This window comes from Dipodomys spectabilis, unplaced genomic scaffold (genome assembly GCF_019054845.1).
Source record: "Dipodomys spectabilis isolate Male_0828 unplaced genomic scaffold, ASM1905484v1 ptg000157l, whole genome shotgun sequence".
NCBI classification, from domain to species: domain Eukaryota; kingdom Metazoa; phylum Chordata; class Mammalia; order Rodentia; family Heteromyidae; genus Dipodomys; species Dipodomys spectabilis.
Genome location: NW_024870834.1, coordinates 4,983,014 through 5,006,946, shown reverse-complemented (window position 1 = coordinate 5,006,946; position 23,933 = coordinate 4,983,014). Strand labels below are relative to the sequence as shown.

The following is a 23,933-nucleotide window of genomic DNA, read 5'->3' as shown; positions in this document are numbered from 1 at the left end:
TTTCTCCTGGGGTAGAGGCCCGTCTCCATTCTGGGCACTGCGCTCAGCACTTGGCCTGCTTTACCTCATTTCAGTCGCAGTCTAGCACCTGGAGCCAGGCGCTTTTGTTCCCAGGGCTCAGCCTCGGGGAGGTGAGTGAGATCATCACAGCCACATGCAGAGTTAGCACCTGTCCTTGACCTCATGCTTTCCCCATTAGCATGAATGATTTAGGAGTGTTACGTGAAAATATGACTTAACTACTGAACTTCAGGCCCCCTTAAGTTTGCATCTGCTTTTTAGCCATATGGGGGTGCTGGGATTTGGACTCACAGTCTCATACTTGCTAGGTTGGCATTCTACTATTTGAACCTCAGCCTTTGGATGATTACAGCTGGAGTCTAGCAAACTTTTCTGCCCAGGCTGGCCCTGAACCTCAGTCTTCCAGGTCTCAGCATCCAGAGTCGCTGGGATTACAGGTGTGAATCACTGGTACCTGCCTGCTTCCCATTTTTGAAGTGGGGAAAAGACGTGTTAGGGAACAAAGCCCCTTATGTCTGTCCTGAGGATTCTTAGGCAAGGACCTGGTGGGGCATTGTGCTCAGCTGGAGCATGCTGCCACCAACAAGGGGGACACCAGCTTCGTCACACTGCCACACCCCAACAACTACAGTGTGAGTCCAGTCAACTGGCTGGACAGTGTGTATGTGTGTGTGTGTGAGAGAGAGAGAGAGAGAGAGAGAGAGAGAGAGAGAGAGAGAGAGAGAGAGCCAGACAATCACACGCATATACACACAGACGAAACATACCTGTGCAGATGAGCATGCAAACTGCCCTACACACAGGACAGACAGGTGACATGTTCACACTCAGGAGTGCACTCTAGGGGGCGCTCCAGGGGCAGGGAGCCTCTTGCACAGGGCTCTAGCCTTCAAGCTCAGGTACAAGTCCACTGGGCTACCTCTTTTCATCACTCTGGGACCAAACCCCCTACCTTAGTAAACTGCAATAATGGGAAATGCAATCACTTTGGCTCTGACCAACAACTGAGCTCATCTTCACACACCACCACCACCAACAACCACCACCTTTGTGACATGTAACCCACATACCATAAAATGTGTTCCTCTCTATGCACACTGCAGTGCTCTTGGTGTAGTAAGAACCACATGCAGAACTTTCAGAATATTTTCATCACCTGACTTCTCCCACCTACTACGCTGTAGCACGGATCAGCACTTCATTCCTTTTCATGGCTGAGTCGTACTCCATTGCACAGAGAACTGCGTTCTGTGTGTGGGTCAGTCGATGGATAGTTGGGTTGTTTCCATTCTTTGGCTGTTCCAGAAGGCCGCTGTGAATGTTGGTGTTCCTTATCTGGCCACGCACGTGCGTTTAGCTCTCGGGAACATGTGGCTAGGGGTGGAATTGCTGAGTCCTGTGGTAAATTCTGTTCAACATGGTTTTCAGGGGCTGCCAAGGTGGCCCAATCCTCCAATGTCAGGAGTTCTAGTTCCTCTACCTCTTCCTCAGTACGGAGCACCATCCACTCCATTCTGTAATTTCGCTCTTGATTTGCATTTCTCAGAGCACTGAGGATGGGGAACCTTTGTTGCATGCTTATTGGCCGTGCATCTCTCTTCTTCAGGGAAATTCCCATCTAAACCTTTTGCCTATTTTTAAAAAAATGATTGTCTCCTTATAGATTAGTTGTGATAATTCTTTATACAATTTGAGCGAAGGTCCCTTATAAAATAAGTGATTTGGAAGTGATGTTTACCATTCTGTATCTTTTTGCCTTTTTTTTTTTTCATTCTTTGAGACACAGTCTTGCTACATAGCTGAAGCTGATCTTGAACTTATGATGTAGCCCAGACTGGTCTGAAACTCAAGATCTTCTGCCTCTTCTCACTAAGATGAGATTACAAGCATGTGTTACCACACTTGTCTTCTTTTTAATCTTCAGGGTGTGATTTGAATCACAAAAGCTTTAAGCTTTTATGAAATCCATTCATTTTTAACCTCAGTTATTTGTGCTTACTGGCGTCATCTCTAAGAAACCACTGCTTAACCTGAGGCCATGAAGATCCATGCTCCTTTTCACTTAAGAAGTTTATAGTTTTAGGGCTGGATGTGGTAGTGTACTCCTGTAATCCAGGCACTCAGCTGGTGGAAGTGAGACTTAGAGCTCAAGGTTAGCTCTGGCTCTATAGTGAGTTAGAGGCCAGACACATTGAGAACTTGTCTCAACAAAACCAAACGGCAAAGAAAAGATGTGTATAGTTTTAGCTCTACTATTTATATCTATTTCCTGCTCATGTCATGTGTATGTTGTGAGACAGGGCTCCGACTGCCTCCTGTTCGGGGAATATCAGTTGTTGTTAAACCATTTGTTGAAAAATACTCTGTCCTTTCCCCATTGAATTGTCAGAGTATCTCTGTCGAACGTCAACTGACTGGAGAGATGGAGCTTGTTTCTGGATTCTCGCTGCTATCCTGCTGATCTACACGTCTGTTCGCATGCTGCCTTGATTGTCGCCAACTCTGTTCGTTCTTCTCAGGGTGGTGTTGGCATGACTCATATCATCAGTGGAAGTCTGGCACCTGGGTGGGTTTCAAGGCTCAGGAGCACGCACCATCTAGTGGCGCGATCTCTGAAGATATCACGCTTGTCTCAAGATAGCCACCGTGCCTTTAGTTTATCTTCTTCCCAATAATAAATGGAGTAAAGAGCTGGATGTAGTAGTGAGAGCTAAAGGCTCACCTGATCCTGAAGGAGTGCATGTTTTCAGAGAAGGAGTCTGGGTGCAGTCAGGGTGGGCTCCTTGGAGGAAGCAGCAAGCAGAGGCACACACACATTCATACAAAGGATCTAGTCATCCACCTCTGCCACTTCTAGGCTGTGCAGCTTCAGGTGTGTCACTTAACTTCTCTGAGCCTGGGTTTGCTCATTGGCCGAGCAGCACTGACATCACAGCTTTTGCAGTGCCCTCACGGGAGTTGAAGACGATGCAGGTCAACCTTTGAGGGCATTTTAGCCAAAGCTTTGTCGGGTCAGAGTTTATTTCACTCCAGGAACTGATTTTGGACAAAACAGAAACTACGAGAACCCTGGCAGGGCTTCTAAAGCTGGTCAGGGGACCGTCTCAAGGACCAGGGGCTCCGCAGACACCCAGGACTGTCTAGGGAAAGCCCAAGGCTGCAGGACAAGCCCCCGGGGCCCCTTCCCCAGGCCTTGGAGTTCTGAAGCCCCAGCTGAGGGCCTGGCTGGCCAGCCCCGCTGCATCACCACCGCCTGCTTCCTCCTCCACCTCTGCCATCTTCCCAACCAGGCGGGAGATTGCAGGCGTGGCTGGGGGAGACTCAGCTTGCAGCTGCTCGCTCGCAGGAGCTTGGAGCTAGGCACTGGGGTCTCACACCCGTAATTCTAGTCAGGAAGCTGAGATCTGAGGGTCAAGGTTAGAAGCCAGACTAGGCAGGAGAGTCTGTGAGACACTTTTCTCCAATTGGCCACCATAGCCAGAGCTATTGCTCAAGTGGTATATAGCATCAGACTTAAGAAAGCTAAGGAACAGCATCCAGACCCTGAGTTCAAGCTCTACTACTGATCCAAAAATAAAATTTAAAAAAAATACCGTGGTAGGTGAGGAATGGAGTCAACTTTAGCGAGTGGCGCTGTCCACGAGCCGTCCTATGTTTCAGTAAGCCCCAGTAAACCCAGTCACTCACCAAGCTGGACTTGAAGTCGTTCCCTGGTCTGTAGGCGCCGCCTAGTTTGGAGGCACGTGGGGAAGTGTGCACAGCCCTCATCCTCACGTGAGCAGCCCGTCCACCCAACAGGCACAGTGTGTCTTCCAGGAAAGCTGGGAAGGGCTCTGGCCTGCCATGTGAACAGATGTGAACCAAATAAAACAGTTATTAAACAAATCAGAAATCGGGCTGGGAAGGTGGCTCGGTGGTACAGTGCTTGCCTTGCATGCATGAGGCCCTGGGCTCCATTTCTCAGCACCACATAAGCAGAAAAATGTAGAAGTGGTGCTATGGCTCAAGTGGTAGAGTGCTACCCTTGAGCTGAAGAGCTGAGGGACAGCGCCCAGGCCCAGAGTTCAGGCCCCACAACCACCATCAACAAAATTAGAAATCCATTCTTCTTAGCTTATCACTGATTCTGTCAGTGTCCCCAAGAACCAGGCTAATTGTCACGCCTTCACTCACAATTGAGGACAGGGTATGTGGCCCCTGCACATGGGAAAGCTTGGCTCAGCAGCAGGTTCTTGTAGAACCCACCCCCAGCCCCACCCCCAGCTCCTCCCCAGCCCCATCCTTAGACCTGCTCTCTGAACATACCTCTATTAGCTTCTAGGCCTGACACTTGGAGCTCTGATTGAGATCTGTTCTCCAGGTAAGCAGGTTGACCAGATAGAATATCTGGAAGAGGCATCTTCACCACAGCCCAGCTAGAAGGTGCTGGGCCTTCTAGCTGTCCCCTCCACCCTGGCTCTCTGGGCTTGGTCTGCTCTAGGCTTGTGGGGGGGTGGCGGCTTGAGTTCTGGGGCTGCAGATGCCAACGAACTTGTGATGTTCCAGGGATGCTTCTCCACCATCGGCATGCCTGCGCAGTCCTCTGTGCATCTCAAGGCATCTACAGAAGACGCTTGGTATCCAAGCTCTTGTGACCCTGTCCTGTGCAAGGTGCTGAGCTCACACTGGTGAAGGATGTTCTGTAGAACAGCCATGCTGCGTCCGATGGGAGCTGGGAGAGGTGAGCCCAGCACTGTATTATTCATCCACATGATTGCCAGAGGTCTGAGTCTCATGAATCCTACAGCACAGAACAGCAGGCGGAAGCTGAAAGCCAGGGAGCTGTATTTGTCACCTGAGGCTGCATAACAAATTGCACCTGGACAGTATTTATCATCCCCTTGATACTCCTGAGGGACAGGGATCTGGGCCTGGCTCAGCTGGGGCCTCTGGCTCAGGGGCTTTTCATTGAAATCCAGCTTCTGGCCAGGGCTGTGGTCTCACTTGCAGGCGTGGCTTTCCACTGCTCACTCACAGGGCCGTTGGTAGGTAGCGTTTCCATAGGCTGTTGGGCCACAGGCTTCCCTTCTTTGCTAGCGGTGTTTGAGGGTCTTCCTCAGCTCCTTGTCTGTGGACCAGTGAGAGGCCTAGCGAGGCCAAGTAAGACAGCCAGGAAACCTGACCTTGGAAACCACGTGTCATCATGTAGGTTGTGTTACCAAGGAAGCACTGGCCTCTCTTGTAAGAAGGAACTGTCAAGGCAAGGTCCTTTTTCCCTGTCTGGGTTGGCGAGGCCAATAACAACACTGAAGTATCATCGACAACACAAGCTGTTTTCACTGGCTAAAGAGTGGAGACATGGGAGCCCCGCTCATGAGTCAACTCTGCCCGCTGGGCACTGTGAAGTCACAGGTATAGGACAGCAGAAATTCGTGGGGGAGGAATATTCATGGGGATTTCTAGGAAAACTGGCACTGCCTCTTTCCTTAATGGGCCTTCCTGGTTGCTGCCCTGGTCCTGCTGTGCGTGTCACTTAGCATAGGAATTAGATGAGAATGAAGCCGGAGGTTGATTAGAGGCTGACTGAGCCGCCATCTTGGACCCAGCTGCTTTTAGCTGATTACCATGAAGAACCTCCAGGCGTCTAGTTCTTACAGATAAGCACGGGCCGGCCAGGGCGTGGGAGCTTGGGGGTGCAGGCAGAGCCGATGGGCAGGGCAGGCTGTGCAGATACAGTACTAGGCAATGGTTTTCTCTCTGCTGATTAGAAGCAAGGCACTTGAGCCAGGCCACGCTCAAGGCAAGTTATCACCCAAGGGTGTGAAGCCCAGTAGTGGGGGGGGGGGGGGGAAGAAGACACTGGGGAGCAGTTGGGTGTCACATGACCTTCTCTAAGGCTGGAAGCTAGAACTCATTTCCCATGCCTTCAGGAGCTGGCTCCTCACCTCCTTGAAGCTGTCTTCCTACACTGGGGAAGCAGGAAGTCCGGAAGGCAGGGAGAGGGCAGCGGTGGGTGGGCTGGGCCTTACTGTGGAGCAAGGTGGGGTGGAGCTGGGAGGTTTCTCTGTCTCCAGCAGCCTGACAAGGACCAGAGCACGAGTCACAGGCTCGAGGGCAGCAGAGCCCACCACCAAGGCCACACGCAGATGTCCAAGCCCTTTGCTGGAGGCCTCGCTCTTTTCTCTACCTGTGAAGTTGCCATCCCCCCCCCTCTCCTGACACCTGGACATCAGGTAGGAGGTGCAGGAAGAGGGGACATTGCATTCAGGTAGCCCCTAAGGGGCTGTCCACATCTTCAACTTCTTCTAGCCTGCAAAGGGAGTAGATGCTTTGTAAACGGGTTTCTCTCCTCCATAGCCCTGTCAGAGTTCAGGCAGAAGCCGAAAGCGCATTCACCAAGAGAGAATGAGTTCTTCCTGCTCATCTGGGCTTCAGTGAGCAGAGTCCATTCATGCATTCAGAGTGGTTTGCTGAAAGACCTCACTAGCAACTATATATTTTAAGATTTTTTTTTTTAACGACACAGGTGGCCAACCTTCTCATAAACAAGGAAGTAGAGGCCTGGGGAGTGGCCTGCAGACACACAGTGAGTGGAAGAGCCCAGAGACAGGGGCCCAGTCTCACACACAAACCAATACTGGCTTTGCTTAGAGCTGCTGCGGCCTGCAGATGGGCGGGGCATGCGTCCTGGGCTCAGGGCTTAATGCTGCCTAATGCGGCTTAGTGCTCCTAGTCACCTGTAGGTGGTGAAAACTCCCACCCACACTCCACAGCGCCTCCTGGCTCAATTGGGGGACTTGGAACACATTTTAGACCAAGCACTAGATGAGGAGTCAGAATTCTAGAGGCCCCACTCAATGGGCATGCTCCTAGCTCAGCTAAACTGGGGTGCTCCTGTCATTTCTCTGACTATGCTGCTATAAAAAACAAAAATAAAACAAATACATACACCAAAAAAAAAACAAAACCACAGAGCAACTGAGGTCCTGTCTGTAATCCTAGCTACTCAGGAGGCTGATATCTGAAGATGCAATTTGAAGCACCCTGGACAGGAAAGTCCATGAGATTCTTTTTTTTTTTTTTTTTTAATTTAATTTTATTTTATTTGAGAACATACTGTACAGAGGGGTTACAATTACATGGGCAGGATAATGCATACATTTCTTTCCAAGCATTGCAGCCTCCTCCTTTGTTTACCCTTCACCTCCCTTCCCAGCCTCCCCCCTCCCTCCCACCCAATCATACCCCCCCCCCCGACATTGTAAAGCTGGTTTTGACATGACATTTTGTACTTCTCATTGTTGCAACAGGTCCACCTGAATCCTTAAACGACTTGTTTGTCCCCATCTCCTCCACATGTTATACTGACAAGTCCATGAGATTCTTATCTCCAGTTAATCACAGAAAAAGCTGGAAGTGGTGCTGTGGCTCTAGTGGTAGAGTGCTACCTTTGAGCAAAAGTAGCTCAGAGAGAGTGCCCAGGCCCAGAGTTCAAGCCCCAGAATTGGCAGCCAAAAAAAGGAGGAGGAAAAGGAAGAGGAGAAGGAGGAGGAGAAGGAGGAGGAGGAGGAGGAAGAGAAGGAGGAGGAGGAGGAGGAGGGAAAGAAAAAAAGAAGGAAAGAAAGAAAGAAAGGAAAAGGAAAGGAAAGGAAAGGAAGAAAGAGGGAAAAGAAAAGACAAAACAAAACAGAGCAGCTGCTCTGAAGGCTGAGGCAGGAGCATCATTGAGGCCAGCGGTTTGCAGTCAGTCTGGGTAGCATAACAAGACCCTGCTTCAGAACAAAAACAAACACTAAACAACAACAACAACAACAAACAAAGAGCATGACCAGGCACTGGTGGCTGGTGCCTGTAATCCTAGCTACTCAAGAGGCTGAGATCTGAGGATTGAACTCAAAGTCAGCTTAGGCAGGAAAGTCTGTGAGACTTATCTTCAATTAACCAGCAAAGGGCCAGAAGTGGAGCTGTGGCTCAAGTGGTAGAGTGCCAGCCTTGAATGAAAAAGCTAAGGGACAGCAGCAAGACCCTGAGTTCAAATCCCAGTACTAGAATAAACATGTGCAAACACACACACACACACACACACACATATAAGCGGACATGCATTAAACATGAAACACACCAAACCTACTAAACTCCTTAGCTTAGCAGCACAGCCCACTGTAGCTAATCAGTTATTTGCCTCCTAATTCCAGGGCTGAGTAGCTATGGTTTGCTGTGGCTGTCTAGTATCTCGGCGATAGAGGTGGGGTGAGGGAAGGGATGGCATTTAACCCAGAAAAAAAAATCAAAATTCAATTCGTGGTTTCACAGCATGGTAAATTAGGAGTAGGCAACTAGTTGAACTTGTGAACTGGAAATGGGTGTGGGCCATGTACCATTCCCCTTCCCAGCTCCCCGCCCCCAGTGCCCCCAGTAACTCCTCCAGGGGTCAAGAGCTGGTGAGGGATCTTGGGGTGGTAACTACTCCTTGTCGGATGTCCAGCGCTAATGGGCTTGTACACAAGGTGAGTCACCCATGTCACTCCAGAGCCACAGCCCACCATCCTGAAAAGTTATTCTCTCCACAGACAACTGACAACTACTGATTCGCGATGTGCAAGGGTCAAATACTCTAGTAGCTACACGGGGTGAAGGAAGAGAGGGATCAGCTTAATGTGAGTGGACAGGTTTCCTAAGTGCCCAGGCTATGATCCGGAGCAAAACTGCATGTGTGATTTCATTTGTGAATTAATGAGGGCCAGCTAATCTTTCAGAAGCCTCCAATTTGTAATTTTGCTCAAAAGCCCTTTAGCCTTTACAAACAAGGACCGGTCTTTCTGGGTTAGGCTAACTCCTTTGGTCAGAAAAAAAAAAGGCAGCTGAGAAGGTGGCTCAGTGGTAGAGCGCTTGCCTTGCATGCCAGAGGCCCTGGGTTCGATTCCTCAGCACCACATAAGCAGAAAAAAAAATCCGGAATTGGTGCTATGGCTCAAGTGGTAGAGCGCTCGCCTTGAGCTGAAGAGCTGAGGGACAGCGCCCAGGCCCAGAGTTCAGGCCCCACGACCAGATCAAAAAAAAAAAAAAAAAAGGCAGCTGTGTCTTTAAAACGGGGCGGCCTCCTGTCAAATAGGTCCTTAGACCATAGGCTGGCGGCGCATGAAGTCCCACCCACTTTCTGTGACGTCCCACGTCCCGGTCCCTGATTGCTCGCTCCCGACGTCAATCGCGGGGCCTGTGTCTTGCTGGGACACGGAGGAGGGCTCGCCTTTGGTTTGCGGGGCGGTCGGGTGAATTCTCCGCACGCCCTCGAGGCCGCCGCCGCCCGACCCCACAGTGGAGCCGACCAGCGCTTCCCGTGGCGCCTCCCGCACCGGATCGCTCCTCGCTGGGGCGGGACGTGAACCCGACGGCTCCGGTCACTATGGTCAGTGGCGGCGGAGGGGGTCGGGGGGGGGGGGGTGAGACCTCCGGGACCCGGGGGCGGGGCGCCGGGGCGGGGTCGCGCGGGGCTCAGCCCCCAGCGCGCACCCGCCGCGGGCCGGGCAGCGCTGTGGGTCCGAGCGGGTGCGGGGCCGGGCGGGATGGGGGCCAGGACGCCCCTTCGTGGGGGGCCGTGCAGCCCCCCCCCCCCCGCCGCGGGCTCGGCCGCCAGACCCCCCCTCCCGCCCCGCGTGGCCGGTGGACAGACGGACACCGGCTTCACCCCTGAGGTCAACAGGTCGCCAGTGTGAGGCGCAGGAGTCAGGGGTCCGGGCCCCCCCCGACCCCCGTTCTGAGTGCTGTCCGAAGGGCTCGGTGAGTCCCCGAGGCCGGCCCGGCCGGGGCGGGACAGGTGGGACACGGAGGCGGACGGGACCCGGGCTGGCACCCATTGTGATGGTGTGTGGGCAGCGACTCGAACTCCAGTGCTCTCAGTGTTACATCAGCCCCCCTTCTGGCTGCCGTGGGGTCAGTGCCCCCCCAAGTCTTTGACCTCGGGGGATCTGTAGCCGGGAAGGGCTCGGGGTCGCTGGGCTCACACGTGGGCACCAGGGCTGCCGTGGGCCCGCGTGGAGACGCGTGTGGAGCTCGAACTCAGCCACCTGCGAGCGCCTGGGTCTCCATGCCTGGCCCCTCCTCCCACAGGCAGGGGCGGACAGCGGCTGACCACGGGGGTCCCCCTGGGTGGATTGGCGCCCCAGAGAAGGCAGCCTCCTGCTGGAAGCACTGGACTCCTGCCCAGAGGCTTACCTGCCCAGCTGGCGGGCCAGCTGGAGTTATGAGGGGTTCACACACACACACACACACACACACACACACACACACACACGGGGTCTGTCATATGGTCTGGCCACCACTGAGTGGCTGGGGCAGTGCAGGCCCTTGCTCTGCACAGTGAGGTGCCTGACTCCACCCTGCCATCTGCCCTGGACTCCTGAGACCAGCAATTAGATGGTGCTGCGACCCAAAGCTCCTAACCCCTCCCCTGGAGAGCTTGGGGGCTTGGGGGAGGGATGGTACGGTTAACCCACTCGACGGGATGGTACGGTTAACCCACTCGACAGGATGCCTGCCTGGAGTCCCGGAGTGGCGTCAGATGCTGTGCAGGGTTTTCATTTGGCATTTATTGAGCACCTCCTGTGTACTGCACACGGTGCAAAGCCCTGGGGTTTGCTTTTGTGGTTGAATGAACGCCTGGTGTGGGTAGTGATAGAAGGGAATTCTTAAAAACAAGGCGTCTTCCTCGCTGTTTGTGTCAGATCCCAGGTAGGGTCCCAGGTGGAGGGTGAAGTCCCCTGGGAGGGCACACGCAGGCCTGCAAGTAGTGCATCCTCCTGCTCACTCTCAGTGTGTTTATTGTTTGGGAAAGAGGGAGTAAATGTGGGACCCGAGGGGTAAATCCACCAGGGCCTGTTTGCTTTGTTCTGTCATTTGTCAGGCAAGCCGCCAGTGGGCGCTCTTGTGGGGCCTGTGCTGGGCACAGGTGAGAAAGACAGATAAAAGTATCTCCCTTCTCTGCACTCTGCCCATGGCCAGGTCAGCATCAGCTCAGCTGCTGACATGGCCAAAGAAGCCAGCCAGGGGCTCTGAGTACCCTGTGGGTGTAGGAATGCTGGGAAAAGCTTCACTGAGGAGGCCTTTTGAGCTGGGTGTATTAAGGGTATGCAAGGAGGGTTTGGAGAAGAGTACATTCTAGGCCAGGGGAGCAGTGGACTTATAGGCCTTGAAACCTGGTCAAGAGTGGAGTGTAGCCAGGCATGGAGCTCCATGCCTGTAATCCCAGCCACAAGATAAATGGAGATAGGAGGCCAGCCTGGGGGGAGGGAAAGCTAATGAGGCCCTATCTCAAAAAAGAGGCTGGGTATGGTTGTTCATATCTATGGTCCCAGCTACCTGGAAGGTGGAAGTAGGAAGAGCTGCATCCAAGGCCAGCCTAGGCAAAAATATATGAGGCTCTGTTTGAAAAATAACTAAGGTTGAAAATGGCTGGCAGTGTAGTTTAAGTGGTAGAGGGCTTAAGTTCAAGGTCCTGAGTTCAGTCCCCAGCAACACACACACACACACACACACATATCCTGGGATGGGTTAGCCTCTGGGCTGTGGAGTTTGGGGAATTCACAGAAGGGAAAACCATGCCATGGTTGGTGAGTAAGAGATGGTTGACCTGGACAGTTGCTGTGGCTGTGGAGGGGACCCCAGGTTGAGGTGGCTGGGCTGGAGTCCGATGCATTTCACTCATTCAGCATTAGATTATGGGGCCACTAGAACCCAACTGGGCTCGGTGATAGCCATTTTCTCACAGAACATCTGGAGCATTACGGCATGGCAGGCAACGAGGGGGCTGGCAGTGACCGGCAATGACCAGTAGACCATGTCCCTGTCCCCAGAGTTTGAGATGTTGGAGGGGGACTGTGAACCAGTGAGCCCACCTGCCAGGCTGTGCCCTGAAGAAATAAAGCAGGGTGGAGTGATGGCCAGAGGGAGGGCTGCCGCAGACAGATGGTCAGGGCATCACCCGAGTCGTAAAGACACAGAACATTCCAGTCAGAAGCCAGCAGAGGGGTCTTCCATTTTTGTCTTTTTGTTGTTTGTTCCTTTTGGTTCTTTGAGGCAGAGCTTTAAACCATCCTGGCCTAGGACTTGTGCTCCTCCTATTCAGCCTCCTGAGTGCTGGGATTGTAGGCGTGTGCACCACACCTGGCTCTCTCGGTCAGTTTTGTGCTGATGTAGCAGAATTCCACAGACGGAGTCATTTATAATGGACAAGCATTTATTGGCTTCCAGCTCTGGCAGGCTAGGAAGTCTAAGATGAAGATGCTGGCGTCTGGCGAGGCCCACTTGCTGGGTCACAAGGTGCCGGGAAGCACCTGGAGGCAGAGAGGCTGGAAAGGACGGGAGGGGCGACCCCGTGACTGCATTAGCCTATTCCTGGGGGTGGAACCCATGACCTCACCACCTCTCAGAGGCCCCACCCCTGCCACTGTTGCCGTGGCAATTGAAGTTGTGGCATTCTGCTCCTGGCCCCCCAGTGCTCATCAAAGTCAGCTCATTCTAGAGGTCAGAGTTTCAAGTTAGCCAGACCTAGGTGAGACTCAGAGTTTTCTGAGGCAGGTGTGGGCTTGTGAAGTTATCAAGTTAACTGCATCTCTGGTCCAGTGGTGGTACAGGCCTGGGTCACACATTTCCACTCCCAGGTGGGTAAGCAGTGCCAAGTAAGTCTAACAGTCAGTAGTGTGAGCAACACTGAGACTTAAGAACTCAGAATAATCTACCTCCATGCTCCTCCATGGACGCGCTGGGTTCAGCCTGAAGCAACTCTCCCAGGCTGGGTCCCAGACCTGACATTCCTGAGCCTGCAGCTCTCCCAGGCTGGATCCTGGGCCTGCCACTCTCCCAGGCTGGATCCTAGAACTGCAGAGCAGCAGTGTCTGGAGCCCCAGAGGGCGTGCTGCGGAGTGCCACCCTCCCCCCCCCCCCCCCCGACTTTAAGCCCAGGATACTCATTTTGGACTTCTGACTTCCGACTCCATTTGTCCATCCGATAGAGCCGCAGCACACACCTGTGGCTACGTGTGCGGCTCCAAGCATGTTTGGCTCACTCACAAAACCCTTGGAGCTGTCTGCATATGCGTTCCGCATGCCACATCCTGAGGCGACACTGGAGAGGCCTTTTTCTGCTCAGGCCTGGGACAGGCCAGGCCAAGGCTCAAGCCAGGGTGGCTTCTGGAGGTGCCGAGCCTCTGCGAGGGGAGGATGCCATGTTTTGAGCTTGCCCTGCTGGCAGGCAAGCTGGAGTCATGGGTGTACAATGAGAAGAAGCTGCTGGCCTGCGTCATGAGGCTGACCCACAGCCCTGAGGAATGTGGCTCATTGCCTCCTGCATCCCCGGCAAGGCTGGTGGGCACTGCAGAGCCTGGACTGCGGGTGTGCTCCGGTGCACCTAGGAAGTGTGTGTTGATGGAGTTTGTAGGCAGAGGTATGAGCTAGGGCCTGCTGTTGACCTTGTTAGCAAAATATATCTACATCTCTCCTGCTAAAAACGATTTCCAAGCGGAGGTGCTAGCTGTCTGACTTAACTAGTATCAATTTGCAAAGTAGCAATTAAAGAGCCAACATCTTTTCATGAGGCCTCACTAGGTCTGACAGGTCAGTCAGGTGCAGCCTGTCTGTTCTTTCTCCATAACATCCTGGGAAGGTTCAGCCAAAGTAACAATTTGTGTCAGCCAAGGTCAGACTCACAGCGTCAGTCCTGCTGTCTGGGCTGTTGTACCTGGAGCCTGGGTCTGGCCTCACCAGAGAGTGTGTACCTAGCTATGCTGGTGGGGACAGCCTGGAGACTTGGATCGTTCTGTAGCTGTGCTAGGACTTGAAGGGCCAAGTTAGAAAATGGACTTGTCACCAAGATACCAAGACGACCTAGTAAACATTCCAGGAACCACTAGAGGGCGCAGGAGCTATTCCACTTGCGATTATTTATTTATTTATTTAGTTAGTTATTTAGTCAGTCAGTCGTGGGGCTTGAACTCTGGGCCTGGGAGCTGTCCCTGAGCTCTTCAGCTCAAGGCTAGCACTCTATCACTTGAGCCACAGTGCCACTTCCAGTTTTCTAAGTAGTTTATTGGAGATAAGAGTTTCACAAACTTTCCTACCTGGGCTGGATTTGAACCTCGATCCTCAGATCTCAGCCTTCTGAGTTGCTGGGATTACAGGTATTAGCCACCAGCATCTGGCTATTTTTAAATTTTATTTATGAGACAGAGTCTGAGTCCAACAACGCCACCACAGGGTGGCTTTGAACTCACCATCCTCTGCCTCAGCATTCAGATTGCTAGGATTACAGGCAGGCATTACCATGCCTGGCTAGGTCTGGATCTTAAATAGTCCTGAATGAAGAAGAAAATATGCCCCAACGTCAATAGTAAAATAGGTACAAAGATTTAAAACACATACATACATGCCCCCTCTGTATTTTTAAAGAGACAAATACCACTTTTATGAGGTCCCTAGAACACTCATTTATAAAGACAGGAAGTAGAAAGATGATTGCCAGGGAATGTGGGAGAGGAGGAATGGGAGGTCTGGTTTAATGGCCATGGAGTTTGGTTAAAAAAATGCCAGGCTTGCCCATGAGTCACCCCAGGCCCAGAGGGGGTGCTAAGACCCAGCCTTTTGGTGCTTCCGCGTTGGCACAGATGGGTGCAGAAACACCTGTAGGGATTATACATGATGCTAATGACTTATATGATTTAGCCAAAACCAGTAAATGTTCTATGTGCCACCAAAGACAACAAAGCTGGCTTATTGTAAGGTTTATTATTTTTTTGACGTAGGACAAAGGTGATTTTTTTTTTATATACAAAGCTCTGGGTTCAACTGCAACATCACACACACACACACACACACACACACACACACACACACACACACACACAACTAAAACAAGGTTTTGTCTTAGAGAAAATGTACAACTTTGCCCTAATAAATGTTTCATAATAATTATCAAATGAGTCACATTTTCCTCAAGTTTTTATAAGAAAAAAATACTGGCAAATGAAAATGGAACAATTTCAAGTTGTAAGTTAAGTTTGACAAGATTAGAAGCTGGGTAGAGGCGACTCACACTTGTAAACTAGCTACTCCAGAGCTGAGACCTGAGGATCTCAGTTTGAAGCCAGTCCAGCAGTGAAGTCCATGAGTTGTTTTTTGTTTTTTGGGGGTTTTTTTTGGTCGGTTGTGGAGCTTGAACTCTGGGCCTGGGAGCTGTTCCTCAGCTCTTCAGATCAAGGCCAGCACTGTAGGAGAGTGAGAGAGAGAGAGAGAGAGAGAGAGAGAGAGAGAGAGAGAGAGAGCTCCAGCGAGAGAGCAGGGAGGGAGGGAGGGAGGGAGGGAGGGGAAGAAGGGAGCGTGAGGGAGGGGGGAAAGGGAAAGAGAAAGGGAAAGGGGAAGGGAGACTAGAAAGTGGAATGAATATGAGAACTGTCCCTTGGCACGAGCAGCAGTCTTGGAGAGGTGGAAAACACTTGAGCCCCTCTGGTGTTGCTCTTGTTCAGTCTTTTTGGTGGTGCTGGGCCTTGCACACACTGGGCAAGTGTTCTGCCACTGAGCTGAGCCTCAGCCTGCTGATGCCTTTGCTTGCCATGTGTGACCACCACCTAGGACTGACCCCATCCTGTGCCATGAGCCTTGCAGATGGAAAGGTTTTTGGCAGGAGCTGGGGGAGACTGTGCTGTGTGGCTGGAGTAGCGGGGAGCACCCAGGCAGGAGACTGTCCCCAGCCTATCCATGACGAGCCTTCAGACTGCCCTGAACAGAACATTCCTCATACCTGTCAGCCTTGGACCTTTGAGAGCTACCGGACTCTGGACTCTGCCTAGCGGTTAGCTAGAATTTGCATAGAATTCGCAAAGATTCCAAGTCATGCAGGTGTGACTTCCTAGCACAGGGGACTCGACCTTGTCAGGAGCATGTGTATAGTGCCCAACTCACAAGAATGTTGTGATTAAATGAGATAATAAGCATATATAAGCAAGCCTTTGTTCCAGAGCTTGGTATATAGTCAGTGCATAATGACAGCGCTTGTACATTTTGGCCTTAGCCACAGAGCATCAAACCCTCGTCAGAGTGAGATGGGAATATCTCCGAATTTCCAGCCCCCAACACCAGGCTTGGGGTAGGCTGGATGTTCAAGGAGTTGGATGAATAAAAGCATGAAGGAATGAGGGAGGACCGAGGGGAACACAGGGCCCATTGCATTCTGGCATGAAGACTCAGCAGGTTTGAGGTATTATATTTTATACAACAAATCCACTCGCAGGTTGCAGGTTGAGTTTCCTTACCAGGAAGGAGGCACCCCATGATGGTGCTGACCCCAATCACCCCTGTCTCTGACGGTGCCGGTCCAGATGGACGTCTAGCCTGCTGCTCTCATACATCTCAATGTGCTTTCTCTGCCTTTCAGAGTGAAACATCTTTCAATCTAATATCAGAAAAATGTGACATTCTATCGATTCTTCGGGATCATCCTGAGAACAGGATATACCAGAGGAAAATCCAGGTGTGCCAGAAGGATGGGCCGAGAATCCTAAATTAAGTGAGCTGGAGTTGGCCACAAAGGAGGGGTGCCTCTTTGAGGGCTTAGTGTTCAGACCAGGTTCCTGGGCCCATTGAAACACTTCTAGAATATTCTGATTAGCCATCTGCCTCAACAAGAAGTCCTTGCCTTACATAAAAAATTAATAATAATTTAAAGCTAAGCACGATGCTAAGTGTTTGATTTACTCACGGAACCTTCCTAAGTCTGCAAGGCAAGTACATCTGTCACCTCATTTTTTTTTTGTGCCAACCTTGGGGCTTGAACTCAGGGCCTGGCATTTATCTCTGAATGTTTGTGCTCAAGCCTAGTACTGTATAACTGGAGCCACAGCTTTACTTCATTTTTTGGTAGTTAATTAAAGAGTCGTAGGGACTTTCCTGCCTGGGCTGACTTTGAACCACAGTCCTCAGATTTTAGCCTCCTGAGGAGCTAGGATTATAGGTGTGAGCCACTGGCATCTTCTGGATTTGTCACCTCCATTTTATAGAGATGGAAACTGAGGTACATTCCCACCACTCCTGAGTGCTGAGCTGGGGTTTGAACCAGCAGTCTGATCTGACATGTTACATTTGTAGCCACTATCCTAGTTATAGCTCAGGACAGAGAAGATAGCTGGAAGACCACTAGGGTCACTGCTGCTTTTGGGGTTGCGTGTCCCAGAATGGACTGGCTCTGGTACAGAAATTGGCGCCCAGCCCTCCTTGGTATTCCACACTCCTTACTGCTCACTCTGAGAGGGTCTGCCTGACATGTGGCAGTCAGCAGCTCGGGGTGGCATTGGCGGCAGGCCAGCCACGGGCAGCCACCGGAGCAGTTGCAGGGGCTGAGGGGTGTGTGATGACTGTGTTCCCTGCCCCCTCTGAAGCTAAGAGCAGCATCTGGGTGCAGCCCCCTTGCCCCCAGCCTGCCTCAGGTGTCCCAGTCCTGTTCTAGGACGCCTTGAAAACCACCCTTTGCAGGTAGAACCCCAGTAGCCCCACGAGGGGAGGGGGTGGGAGGGAAGAGCCAGACCACTGCAGAGACACTGGCAGCTAGGAGCACAGTTGCAGAGTGGACAGCATGGGCACATCTCACACTGCAGAAATGTTTGGAGGACTGTCCATGCTGCTGCTGAAGCCCAATCCCCAGGCTCCACAGCCTCCTTCCCCATCTGCCAACTCTCCTGACCACCCCCTGCCACGCACCCCCTGCCCCCTGCTCCTGCTGCAGTCCTCCAGGAAGCCATCTTGACTTTGGAGTCTGGAGGGGGATGCCCCAGGCATCCAAGCCAGTACTGCCCACTCTCTGTGGTCGTTATGTAATGCCCTGGCTGCCAGGGCTCAGCTCTGTCTGGTGGTGCACCCATGTGCCCAGGAGGTGGATATGCGTGGGGAGCTGAATGGAGGGAGCGGTTTAGCTGGGTCAGGGGGCTGGAGAGCCACTGCTGCTGCTCACAACCACTGCCCTCCCTGCCCACAGGAACTCAGCAAAAGATTCACTGCGATCCGCAAGACCAAAGGGGATGGGAACTGCTTCTACCGGGCCTTGGGCTACTCCTACCTGGAGAGTCTGCTGGGCAAGAGCCGAGAGGTCCTCAAGTGAGTAGCTGGCCTGGCTGTGGGAAAGGAGAGCTGGTGGCCCCCAATGGCACAGTGGCTAGAAACCTAGCTAGCGCTACCCCCTCCTCCTTGGCCAGCCTGGCCACACACAGGGGTCAGGTAGGCTTTTGAGAGAAAACACCTGCCTTCCGTTCTGGGAACTCTTTTTTTTTTTTTTGGTTGGCCGTGGGGCTTGAACTCTGGGCCTGGGCACTGTCCTTCAGCTCTTCAGCTCAAGGCGAGCGCTCTACCATTTGAGCTACAGCGCCACTTCCGGTTTTCTGGTGGTTTATTGGAGATAGGAGTCTCACGGTCTCTCCTGCCCGGGGTGGCTTTGAACCGCGATCCTCAGATCTCAGCCTCCTGAGTAGCTAGGATTACAGGCATGAGCCACCAGCGCCCGGCCTTCTGGGAACTCTTGTTCCTGTCCCCAACCCCATCTTCACCCCCTTTCCCCTCCTCCCTCTCTTCCCATGAGGAGGAACACCGGGAGGCCCAGGTCTCAGCATACTGCTTCAAAGCAGTTGGCAAACTTGATGGCCTAATTGCATTTTTTTTTTCTTTCCATCCTGAGGCTTGAACTCTGGGCCTGGGCACTGTCCCTGAGCTCCTTTTGCTCAAAGCTGGCGCTCTACCACTTGAGCCACAGCACCACTTCCAGCTTTTTCTGTGATTTAATTGGATCTAAGAGTCACACAGACCTTCCTGCCCCAGCTGGTTGTGAACCATGATCCTCAGATCTCAGCGTCCTGAGTAGCTAGGATTATAGGCATGAATCTCTGGTGCCCTGCTTTGTGGCCTAACTTTTTATGTTGCTTGGTGTTTTCCTCTGTAACAGGTCTGTCTCTTCCCCTCCAGGTTCAAAGAGCGTGTGCTACAGACTCCAAACGACCTCCTGGCTGCCGGCTTTGAGGAGCACAAGTTCCGAAACTTCTTTAATGCTGTGAGTTCACATGGGCCACATAGGTTGAGGAGCCAGGGTCTTGCACGTGGATGGCACGCGGACACGAATCCCCCCTTCCTTGGATTTAGCACAGTGTCTGGCTGACTTTCTGCTGTAGCTTGAGAATCTCCATATGGGGCAATCTGAGGGCATCCATAGGGCAGCACGGGGCTTGTGGGGGTCTGCCCTGCTGATGGCGGTGGGGTGCAGTTTTACAGCGTGGTGGAGCTGGTAGAGAAGGACGGCACAGTGTCCAGCCTGCTGAAGGTGTTCAATGACCAGAGTTCCTCAGACCGAATTGTGCAGTTCTTACGCCTGCTCACCTCAGCCTTCATCAAGAACCGAGCCGACTTCTTCCGGCACTTCATCGATGAGGAGATGGACATCAAGGATTTCTGCACTCATGTAAGTCCTGGAGTCTCCAGCCCCAGGCTTTGCTCTGTCTCCTAGACTAAAGTACCACAGTCCCTGGCCAGGGCACACAGGTATCAGGTCTGCAAACTGCAGACAGGCCCCACTTGACAGTCACATCCCCTTCCTGGGGATTTACACCTGGAAAATCAAGACTTGGATTAGCCTCTTTAGACAGTTGCAGAATAGCAGCACCTCCAGTCATATTTGTCCTGAGATGTGTCCATGTTTATGATGTATTCATTGAAGGAATGTAAACATTAAGGCCATTTTTCCTACCTAGAGTATTTACATTTCCCTTGAAAAAGTTAGAAGAGGAAGCCCTTCGGCCCTACTTCTTAGATGACAACCATCAGCACACACAGGCCAGCTGCCCTCTCTGTGTGACACACACACTGGCCTGCCCCCATCGCTGCCCCATTGGCTCTTCCCCCTCTGGACACCCACGCACCCTCTGGCCTGGCCTCTCAGCACTTAAGCTGAGAAACCCCTGCATGACAGAGTCCCCTCTCAGCTCTAAGGTTCTTTGATGTTAACCTGAAGGACTCCTGTTCTTCCCCCGCACCCCACCCCACCCCACCACCCCCGCCCCAGCTAGATTCTTCAAAGGATTTGAAATGAGAGGAAAAAGATGCAGGGTCAGTTTCTGCAATCCCAGCAACAACTCTCTGTGTTGCTTCCTCCCATGAGCCTCAGCTTCCTCTGTGAAATGAGGCATGTAGACACCTGCCTCACAGGTGCTTGGGAAGATGGCCCCTCGGCCCAGTGGCTGTGATCAGGACCTAGAGAGCCAGAACTGAGCTCCCCTTCCTCTGCTCAGCCTCCCTCCTAAGCTGGCTTGTTTGGCATTGCAGGAGGTGGAGCCAATGGCCATGGAGTGTGACCACATCCAGATCACGGCCCTGTCCCAGGCACTGAACATCGCCCTGCAGGTGGAGTACGTGGACGAGATGGACACTGCCCTGAATCACCACGTGTTCCCAGAGGCTGCCATCCCTTCCGTTTACCTGCTCTATAAAACATCCCACTACAACATCCTTTATGCAGCCGATAAACATTGATTAATTTTAGGCCAGGCAGTGGAACCTGTCACCTAACGGACTGTATTCTGAATGGAACATTCCGGCTTTTCAATTTTTTAAGCGATTTAGACTATAGCTAGAAAATGTACAGCCTTTTGGGCAAAGCCACTGAGAGTGAGGCCTGCCTTTTAGGGACTCTAGTGGCTTGGTGGAATTTTTAGTATTTCTTTTCATGGAAGATCTAATGCCTGCTAACTCTGGGCCAGGAACTCAGGAACCAGACCTTCTTCGGACCTATTTCTCCATCTGGAGGAACATCTTGCCAGTGTGGCATGGCTGGTGTGTAGAAACTGGGGACTTTGGGTTCCATTTCACCAGGGGCAGTGCCCCTCTGTAAGGAAGAAAAACTCAAGGTCAGTTGTCACGACCCAAGTGACAAGTGACACAGCAGCTATACAAAAAGACTCCTCCCAGTGACGTGTGGCTGGACGTTGGTGGAGGCTGACTGGATGGGAGGGTCTTCACGCAGGTCCAAGCACGATGGGTGTGCTTTCTCGCTCCCCACTGTAGGAGCCTTCACTACAAAGCTCAGGTTGTTAGGGTTCCTCCTCCTCTCAGTGGCAGAACTGACTTGCAGGGCAGGCCCTTTAAGGTCTGGACACATTCCATGTACCCATGTCTGGCGACGCTGTCCATCATCCCCACTGAATCTTTGAAGCAGAGTCTAGGTACTCAACTGGGTAAGGGTTTGGGCGGCTTAGATACTAGCTGAGCAGCTGTGGCTGGCTGCCCTACCCGCTTCGTGGGGAGATTAGGTGGGAAAGATAGAAGTCGTGGAAATGGGCAGTAGGAGAGATTTCCCTAGCTGGAAACTACATGGCAGCAGCCTCCCAGACATGCTCCTTAAATAGCTTCTCACTGTGCTGTCTCAGGTGCTCTAGGAGCCCGCCCTGAGCTGGCAGGTGAGAAGGCACCCGTCAGGAACCAACCAACCTGGCAGGGCTGAGGTGCTGCCGACCCCCAACAATGTGGGGTGCCTTTTGGGGCCTGCCTTAGCCAGGTTTCATTCTGCAGGGATTTGTAGTCTATTGGTGCTACTATGGGAGTCTGCTGACGGTGTGCACGAGGGCTGCGGAGCAGACTCCTGTTCGTACTATGCTTCTTGCCTTAGTGAAAGCCAACCGCACTTAGACGTTGTGGTTCTTCAGGTCCAGGTTGGGGCCCTGGAGCCCACAATGACCTCAGCTAGCATTTGGTTCTAAGGGCTCAAGTTAGTGTGTCACTTTTCCCCAAAAATAAAATCCTGACCGCCTGCTCTTAGTAGGCATGCTGGGGTCCCTGACAAATTCCCTGAAGAGTAGGGGTACACATTCCACATCTCCTGTCATCTCCAGGGCATCCGTTTCCAAATGGAAGGGCATGCACATGGGGCCTGACTGGTACCCTGGGCTGCTGAGTTCAGAGCAGCTGGATCCAGAGGCTTATGGAGTGTCCTGTGACAGAACTTCTGGCACATTCCTTTGCAGCTTTACCTCTACTGTGCATCTGAGCCAGAGCACTGCTGACACCCATCCCGGACTCTCTTCCAGCAATGAGTGTGTCAGGATCGATGCCCATTCTCTGGCAGAGGAAAGCCAGGGTGTTTCAGTCAGTTTTTCTCTCTTCTTCTTTGCAAAGCCAACAGCCAGATCTGGACCAACACCCTCATTTCCTCCAAATTTGTCCTGACTTCTGTCTCTAATGGAAAGCGCTTCAGGGGAACAGTGACAGGACTGGAAACTTGCCTAAAACCCAGTCCTCCACAGCTCTCACCTGGCTGGTCTCAGCCCCATCCCACTGTCAATCCCAGTTCCTGAACGACCCCCTAACTCACAGAGCTGCTTCTTCCAGACCAAGTGTTGGAAGGAAGAGGCTTTGAGGGCATCATAACAATGAAAATTACTTTCTTTCCAGAGGAAACAATTGGTATGAATATTTAACAGCAGCGATAGCAGGACACCTTGGGCAGGACACCTATTCTGAACACAAATAAAAGGGCTCTAGAACCAAACAATCATGGTTCAAATCTCAGCTTTGCCACTTACTAGCTGTATGATCTTAGCCAAGTCCCTTCACCTCTCTGAGCTCCAACCCCATTTGTGAATCAGACATTACCTATACACCCCCGATTGCTGCTTAAAATGGGAATAACATGCATGACAATGAATGCCTGACACAGGGTGCTCTACTAGATGCCAGCCCACCCTTCCCAGCAGGGAGGGCATTGCTGGCTGGAGAAGCATGCCACCTTGCAGTGATTGGCCAGTGTGAGCCACAGGGGAAGAGAGACAAGCATACAGCCTGAGTTGGGGTGGTGAGTGGGCAGAGGTTCACTAGTACTCAGGGCCAAGCTGTACAGGATCCCTGCACATAGATGAGAACATTGTCCTACAATTAAAATGGCTTCCACAAATAACTCGTCATGGCTTCTTAATACTGGGTGCTTGGCACATACCCGAGCAACCCAGCCTGTGGGCACTATTGGTTTATGAGAAGTCCATAGAAGGACAGATCTAGAACACAAGAAGCTGCTTGAGCCTCACCACACTACTGCAGAAAGCCTCAAAGCCTGGCTCAATCTTTCTGGCCTGGGACAAGTGGCCCGCCTCCAGCCTGCTCCTCTACCCTGTGGAGCTGCCCTGCATCATTGGGGATGTGAAGGACCTTACTGTCCTTTACCGATGGCTACCAGGAGCTGAACTCCCAGGCTGAGGCACTTCTGGCTGTTTCTGCATTGTCATCCAGGGCAAAAACTGACTAGGGTCAAAGGGAAGGACATTCCCTGGTGACCCTGTTGTGACTGCTCTCCTAAGATTGGAGCAGCTTCCCTAACTTACCCTGAGGGAAGATGCCTGGGTTGTGATTCTGTGTAATGCTGAGCAAGTCTTAGGTGACTGGCTGTGTGTGGGATGGAACCCAGGACCTCACCGGTGCTAGACTAGTGCTTAACCACTGGGCTGTATTTCCCTGCTCACCCTGACCAAATCCTTTGTGCTTCCTTAACTCTAAAAATGAATATTAAGATTTAGGTCTTGACCTTAAGGACACCTAAATTGTAATTAAAATAGAAATGTCTAGGCTGGGCACGGGTGGCTCATACCTGTAATTCTAGCTACTCAGGAGGCTGAGATCTGAGGACTGTTGGTTCAAAGCCAGCCCAGGCAGCAAAATTAGTGAGACTCTTATCTGCAGTTAAGTACCAAGAAAAGCCAGGAAGTAGAACTGTGGCTCAAGTGGCAGAGTGCTACTCTTGAGCAAAAAAGCTTAGAGACAGCGCTCAGGCTCTGAGTTCAAGTGTCACCAAAAAACAAAAACAAAAAACCTAAAACAAGGCCTGACACTTGGTCAATAGAGTCACCAAAATTTGACTTTAGGGACAAAGCCAA

General features: G+C 52.0%; 1 protein-coding gene across 1 annotated transcript; it reads left to right on the top strand.

The window, feature by feature from the left end:
- Nucleotides 1–9,232: 9,232 nt before the first annotated feature.
- On the top strand, nt 9,233–23,149 carry Otub2 (OTU deubiquitinase, ubiquitin aldehyde binding 2). The gene is made up of 6 exons (XM_042692852.1): nt 9,233–9,406; nt 16,421–16,516; nt 18,014–18,132; nt 18,991–19,075; nt 19,286–19,480; nt 20,341–23,149. The coding sequence occupies exons 1-6, from the start codon at nt 9,404–9,406 to the stop codon at nt 20,545–20,547; spliced, it is 705 nt and encodes a 234-aa protein (XP_042548786.1). The 5' UTR covers nt 9,233–9,403; the 3' UTR covers nt 20,548–23,149.
- The last annotated feature ends 784 nt before the right edge of the window (nt 23,150–23,933 follow it).

Bases quoted from the DNA above. Each gene is read 5' to 3' on its own strand.
- Otub2 (XM_042692852.1), top strand. The intron at 16,517-18,013 runs GTGTGCCAGAAG...CCCTGCCCACAG, and splicing joins TATACCAGAGGAAAATCCAG to GAACTCAGCAAAAGATTCAC. The intron at 19,076-19,285 runs GTGAGTTCACAT...GGTGGGGTGCAG, and splicing joins TCCGAAACTTCTTTAATGCT to TTTTACAGCGTGGTGGAGCT.